General features: G+C 38.0%; 1 protein-coding gene across 1 annotated transcript in view; it reads right to left on the reverse strand.

The window, feature by feature from the left end:
* Positions 1-7,500, reverse strand: part of LOC138044754 (DNA-directed RNA polymerase I subunit RPA2-like) — a 41,949-nt gene that overhangs the window by 18,950 nt on the left and 15,499 nt on the right. The window contains exons 9-13 of the mRNA XM_068891179.1: positions 7,029-7,124; positions 5,465-5,541; positions 4,370-4,443; positions 2,304-2,376; positions 1,985-2,038 (exon numbers count right to left, since the gene is read on the reverse strand). Coding sequence (XP_068747280.1) covers positions 1,985-2,038; positions 2,304-2,376; positions 4,370-4,443; positions 5,465-5,541; positions 7,029-7,124 — 374 coding nt within the window. The remainder of the gene's footprint in view (positions 1-1,984; positions 2,039-2,303; positions 2,377-4,369; positions 4,444-5,464; positions 5,542-7,028; positions 7,125-7,500) is intronic.

Consider the following 7,500-nt stretch of genomic DNA (forward strand, 5'->3'; position numbering starts at 1 on the left):
GACAAATTATTATAGTTTGAATTCATTAAAATTATTTATGAAGCAAAGACAAAAGAAGTGATTTATTAAAGTGCCCCTGTGACCGAAATTCTTTTTCTTTTTCTTTGGATTTCAAAACTATGTTAACTAAATGCTCAGCGTTTTAAGCCAGAACAGACACTGTTTTTTTTAACTGGAATATTCCAATTTAATAGTCTGCCATTGAGAGTGCTGGATCAAGGAGAAAATGACGTCAAAGGCTCACTAGTTTAAGAATGCAATGCGTGTGTACACTGCAGAATTAATATGCAGCACAGGAGTGTTGCATATATAATGAGCTGCATTCACACGCTGAAATCTTAAGCTAGTGAGCCTTTGACATCACTTTTCCCTGGATCCAACCCTCTGAGGTCCAATCAGTCAGTTTTGAATGTGAGTAATGGCAGACCGTGAAATCCAAAACTTACACTTAAAGTAAACAGCCTTTAGATAAAAATCAAAGCTCAGAATTTTGCCAGTCAGATGTTAAGCAAACACACTTTCAAAATCTGAAAAAAAAAAGGAAGTGATTTTTTTAAATCACAGGGGCACTTTAATGAACTGCTGTGTATCTGATACAACAGTCCACAGAAGAACAAACTTGTGCCATTCATTCCTCAGGTACCCTAGGGTGTCCCCAGTAGACAAGTAAAATCATCTGGTGTTAGGCAGAGTAAAAACTGTTAGGTCTCACTCCCAGGAGTCAATGGGTGAAATGCTATCCTATAATCAATGTGTGTGGAATGCTAACTAGTAGGATATGAAAAGAGCTGCATATGCAAGGCTACTGCCTAAGAAAAAATTTTCCAGAGCCCTACAGGCTTCCAACATTAAAAGTTAGTAGCCCGAGTCATTTTTTCAAGAGCCCAGAATTAATTAAGGACGGTGCCTACTAATTAAAGATATTTTTGCCCCAGTGTGTGCTTATGCAGGAAATGTAGATCTTAACAAGTGTTATTGAAATCCAAAAAGAAAATTGGGGGCAACCGCGCATTTTTCAAAGATAATTCATGAATAATCTTTGTAAACAGCTTTAAAATACAAAGCAATGTATGGCGTTCTTTCTCAAATTGAAGCTTAATTATCTCTCAAAAATGCATGGTTACCCCCAATTTTCTTTTTGGATGCCAAGAGTGCTTACTAAGATCTACTTTTTCCAGATAGTTTTAAACCACGCAAAAATATCCCTGTATTAGTAAGCATCACCAATAGGAAATCCGAGTATCTCGAGATGCGCAGAACGTGTGCGCAATAACAATAGTAGGCACCGTCCTTAATTAAAAGTCAGGATGAATCACCTTGTGATAAGTTACGCACCCCAGGAGACCGGGTGACCGTTAGGCAGCAGCCTTGATATGTATCTTAAATAAAAATTCTGCAACATTTTCATCAGTAGTGTATCATAATTTGCATGTTAATTTACATGTTTATTTAAACGCAACAAAAATGTCCTTCATACTTGTCTAAAAATATACATGGAAAACTTTTTCCATTCTGATTGACTAAGAGAAATGCTTTTACCTGGTAACACTTTGTAGAAAGGAGGCAATTCAGTGCAGAGGTAACAAGCCAACCATTCTGATTGGTCAATGATCCAAGAAACACACAGATTAAGCCAATCAAGCTTAATGTGAGCCCTTGATGGCTCAATTTTGAGTGATATGCATGCATTTATTCTAATTAACTACAATAATCTCATCTTGAATTTTTTTAAATGTATATTATTAATAAGTAATGACATGATTGTTCTTGAGCAATTTGGAACAAATACAGTGTAAGCACTTGTGAATCTTTTCAAAGACAACAAATTGCACTCACCTGTGATTGTCTTTGAAAAAATATATTTGACCGCTTACTTATTCCAAATTACGATCTAAATCATGTGATTACCTATACTAATGCTGGTGGATTTTTAGGAATGAAGGGGTTGAGAGATTCAACTAAGGTCCTTGGTCACAGTACTCACACTAATAAATTAAACTTGTCCCTGTTGGAATCCAAGTGAATACAAATGCATTGTCTAACAAGGAGACAAACAAACATATTTCCATAAATGAATAAAAGAGGAAAAAAACAAGTCCGTATATTATATTGAGAGCTTAAAAATTAAAATTATTAAGACATGAAAACACTCAACTATTCTTCCAGGCTGGCAAAAACAAAATGTTAGAACAATGGAAGATCCTTGTTTATTGAAAATAAATTGGGCACTACTGCTTATCTGGGAAACTGACAGTCATCATAAAGATGGTTTTAAATCTCTTTTTATCAGCCATATTACTCACTGGATTAGATGTTTTGCGACTGCTTCATCTGAGTACCATTCAGGTAATGACATCTTAAATTTAAATCTCTCACCTAATAAAATACAGTTAAAAGGCTGGTTATGATATTGAGACATTTAGATATCAAAATGTTTTAATATTTGACACAACCTTCCCGGCTGGCAAAGTTTTCTTTTTTTGCGGTTGCTGGGCCTGATGAGTACAGGAAGAGAGACCCCTGCCACGGGTTGGTACTCACTTTGATCCAACCGCCGTCCACAACCTTGGATAGCACTCTTCAAACCGCATGCCCCATGATATGTTTGCTGACTGTGACTTGAACCCGCTGTGTCTCGTGCATTCCTTGACAGTAATTCTGCTGTTGTTAAAGGGGCTAGGTCACGCAGTTTTAGGCAATTTCAGCACTGATTGAATGGTCATAGAATTAATTAAAATATCAAAATAACTGTTCACAACTATAGAAGAAGCCAAGAAGGGACATGGATGGACAAAACTGGAGAGGATTGAAATGGATTGAATTTGGGTACATTTGAAAAACGTTGGCCCACCTTTTTTCAAATTTATATCAGTCTACATCAAAATGTCATTTACACAGCTGGAAAATCATTCTCAGCTGTTTTGTGGCCGTGATTTTGCAAATGAAAGACTCTTGCTCTGCCAACTTGACGTTTAGAGCTCATAATTAACAAAATTAAACAAAATTACCTAAAGTAGCGTGACCTAGCCCCTTTAAGTGAGACCACACAACAAGTAAAGTATCACATGGGGATTCAGTTGCTAAGAACCCATGGCAGAAGTCTCTTTTCCCGTACTCCTCAGCCCAACGAAACCATAGTTAATAGAGGGGAATGGTTATCAGTGTTCCAAATAAGATTTTAAGGCAGGGTGCCAATAGGGAATTCCAACGGGTCAATTCCCACTGATCCCACCAGATTATTATAAATTTTCCATTAATTTGTCGGGTCATGCAGCTGATCTTGTCGGGTTTTTGACCCGAGACCCGTCACCTATCTGGAACACTGGGTTATGAAACCCGGCAAATTTCTTTGTTGTAGGTTTTTGTTCTCTTTTTTGGCCTTGGCCGTGCACAAAACACAATAGATGTTTACTCCGTACTGAGGAACTAACCAATAGAAACGTGTTGGTTACGTAATTCATGCATAGTGTATGAGCTCAAAACAAAAGATTGTGCACGGTCGTGGACTTTCCAACCTAAATCTTGGCATCTTTGTTTGCTCCTTTGATGTTTGCTGAGCTTCCAAACCATTCCCCTCTATTGCCTATGACGAAACACAAAAAGAAAAGAGGCCACTGCCAGCAGGGAAGACAGGACTGTGCCCTACTCTCAGCCCAGACATAAGATTTAAAAATTACAGTGCAACGCATCTTACCGTGGCCACCTAACAAAGTTTTTTACAAATTGTCCGCCAATCAGGATGTGCGAATTTGATTGACAGTCATGCCTCCTTGCAAAGTTCGCACAGTTGTTAGTTGAACACCGCTGCATCAGGTTGTTGAGTTGACGTATTGACACGTAACTGTCAAATATGAAAGTTTGTTGGGTGGCCACGGTAAGGCACATTGCACTGTAATAAAGAACTTAGAATTTAACAAATTAGGCCAAAAATAAAAGAAACAAAATATAAAAGGAGGAGAGAAGAAAAGGGCAACACTCAGAGAATGCAAACTTCCCAACATGCCACACATGCAGACCCATCATTTGCCATTAAATGCCATCCCAAACAAAAGAGCAAGCTTGCTACTAGCTGTTTTAATGGCGCTAAATGGTATGGTATATAGTTCATTCTTCTAGCCTCTTTGGTTGTCCAAAATAAAAATGTCAAATAATTCATTTCTACTTCAAAGGAGGCCCATTCAGGTTAAAGTGAGACTAATTGGTTGAACTTAAATAAAAAAATGACTGAACAAAATTAATTTACACCCACTTATTCAGTTCATTTGGAAAACATTATACCAGTAGTTAGCCCACATAAGGTGGCTGTACAAGTAATTAGAGCAAACATAAAAGAGTTTTCCATTCTTTCAAAATATTACCAATATCTCACCAATGTATTTTAGAATTGCCTGCTGCGTACATGCTCCTTCTGTCTGTGCTGTTCGTAGCATACTTGCAACACAGCTTAAACAAGAGTAAGATAGACTATTTATTTATTTGTTCTTGTTAACCCATTACATTGGTCAAAGCAAGACAACTTATCACCTCAAAGTATGGCCTCCTCAAGCAGTAAAGGGTGAAAGCCATCACATGTACCGGTAAATCAATAGTACAATATACATTTTTATTATGTCGTCTTCAAATTAATAAATTATTATTAAGCCTTACAACCTATTATGTTCCTTACTTTAATTTATTTGCCCATAATTTGGCGCTGAGTTGGCTATAACCCATCTCATATCCAACAAGCCTGAATGGAATAATTGTTTTATTAAATTCCTTAAACTCCAAAAATTTGGAAGTATGAAATATGAGCGAAAAAAGAGAGAAAATCCGAGCGAGATTGAAAAAACGTGATGAAGATGCGATGTTGTGTAATACCTTGAGGTCAGACAGATGCAGGCTCATCACAAAACTGGCATTTCTTACCTTTTCGCATACTTCTAAACGTTGGAATTGATCCAGACTCTCCAAAAAAAAGTTTTTTTTTGTGCTTTAATCAGAGAGAAATTTCGCCTTCCGGTGAAAAAACTTTTAGCTTAGCAACACTTCGTGCAATCATTTGCCATATGAGGTCAAACTAAGGTATATGAGCTGATAACCGAGATTGAGTAAACCAATCAGAGCATGCGAAATGCATTATCCGAGGTTGAGAATTTAATAATAAGAATTATTATTATGTGGATTTCTTAATCCATTGACTCCTGGGAGTGAGACTCACACCAGACGATTTTACTCATCAACTGAGAGCATCCTAGGGTGACTGAGGGTCAATGGGTTAACACCTGTCCAAACGGAAAGGTTTTGCAAGCAGACAGGCCTGGGTTGCTCGAAGCATGGTTAGCGCTAACCAGTGTTAAATACCATGGAAACCTATAGGTTTTGATACCTCTTAACCAACGGTTAGCACTAACCAGCCTTCGAGCAACCGGCCCCAGGTCTTTACGTGTACAATCAAAATTAAGGGTCTACTTTTTGCACTCACTCTTTAATAAATAAATTATCTTCCTCCCCAGCTACGAGGTCACTGTAAATCTGTTGATCTGTAATGTTTACTAAGGCCTCAAAGAAACAAAAATATATTTATAAACATACGCATGTTTTTCACCAAAATTTAGTGCCTTCCGCCATACCAAAACCTTTCAATCACTGGCTACAATCAACACAAAACAGAAGAGTCACAAAAACTTTGAAATTAATCTGATAATGTAAAAATGCCTCACATAAAAGCTAGCCGAAAAAAAATTAAAGTTCAGTTTGTGCATGCATCAACCAGATTAAGAAATATTTTGCTTTATTTCTTTAAGATTCTTGTAACTGATCTTGTGATCAGCCTGCAAGCCACCAAGCCCATTGCAAAATTATGAGACTTGGGCCTTGGCGAAATGATCAAACACTTTAGTCCAACTGCAACTGTTATTTTGTAAAATTCTCATGTGTCTGTGAGAAGGCTGATAGATCATGATGAGTTGCCTGGCAATGGACAAAAGGGGAACTGAATCATCAGACTCCCAGGGAGGATTTGAAAAAGCTAAATAAACTAGGAGATCATACAGCTCAGTGGGTAGACCATGTGACCACTGTTAGGATGTTGTAGGTCTAAATCCTGTAGAGACATGTAGGCCTCTAATTTTTCAAGGAAAGGTTACGTTTTTACAAACGTTGGCAGTGTAGCACTTACATTTCAACACAATTAACTATTGGAGGGTAATGTGAAGCGCTAGCCCTCTTCCCATGTAAACCATGTGAGCGTTAGCCCTACTAATGGAAATGGGCCCACACAAGGACTGAGAAAAACTCTCTGACCAGGGTGGGCCCAATTCCATTAGTAGGGCTAACGCTCACATGGTTCACATGGGTAGAAAACAGCACTTCACATTACCCTCCAATGGTTGACTCTGATTTTTCAGTTGTCCTTTCCTGCAACATTCTATTAGACAAAGATGCTCCTGATGTTAGGTCCGTATTTAAATGCTTGCTTTTCGACTGAACCTTTCTTTTTTTATTGCTGTAGACAAAATCTTGTTTAAGTTATTTTCTGCTACCCAAATAAGCAAACCTCACACAAGTACAAGTAAAAGTAGGAACAGGTATGCTTTTCTCTGATCGTGCAAGTCACAAAAAGAGTGCAATACTGTTTGATCAAAAACTGCTTGCCAGTTTAATACCTCAAGCACCCCTTCCAAGATGGCAGGGTAGTTGTGCTCCCTCAACCCACATTTTGTTATGCCAATGTGCCAGTCTAAACTATTCAAGCAAAATGTTGCAGCTGTTCCTTTTCTGAGTGTTTTGACTCAGAGCTCCACAATATTCCTAACATCATTGCCTCCACCACCTATTTTTCCTGGCAGTCCTGCCTACAATAACCTTTATTGGTATTGCAGTGATTGTTACCATTAAAAGCCTTTTGGAGTCATTTTCAAAGTTTTGCAATGCTTTCTAGTCACTTGTTGCTGTTCAGAAAGTGCCATGTCACTGTTTGACTGTTCTTCCAAAGCTTTAGATGAGTGAATGTCAAAACAGGTTTTTAAACTCACTTTAGTGCTTACCTTTAGGATAAAAATAAGGGGAATGAAAAATAACTCTTTTCTGAAATTAATTGAAGTCATTACTGAACCATCTGACAAGTAATGAAGAACCATACTCTGCAAGAAAATGATAATGACAAAGACAATAATAACTTTATTTATGTCTTAAGTGTATGTGCTCTACGACTGTAAAATTGAATCAAATCGTGAACAAGATTTTAACCCATTGACTCCTAGAGTGAAACTTGATAGATCTTACTCTGTCTAACACAAGACCATTTTACTCATCAAGGGGAGGGGGGGGGGGGGGGGCAGTCCAGGGCAGTTCAGGTGTTAACGGGTTTAAGGCAGATCCAATCATGTGTTTTTTTGCTGACGATACAGGAAAACTTCAGTCCCCTGAGAAAAACCTGGAGAATCAACAAACCCAACCCAGTCATGTGACAGTGCGTCTGTGAATAGATGGAAGACCAGTGCTCTCACCATCACACAA

This window comes from Montipora capricornis, chromosome 1 (genome assembly GCF_036669925.1).
Source record: "Montipora capricornis isolate CH-2021 chromosome 1, ASM3666992v2, whole genome shotgun sequence".
Taxonomy (NCBI): domain Eukaryota; kingdom Metazoa; phylum Cnidaria; class Anthozoa; order Scleractinia; family Acroporidae; genus Montipora; species Montipora capricornis.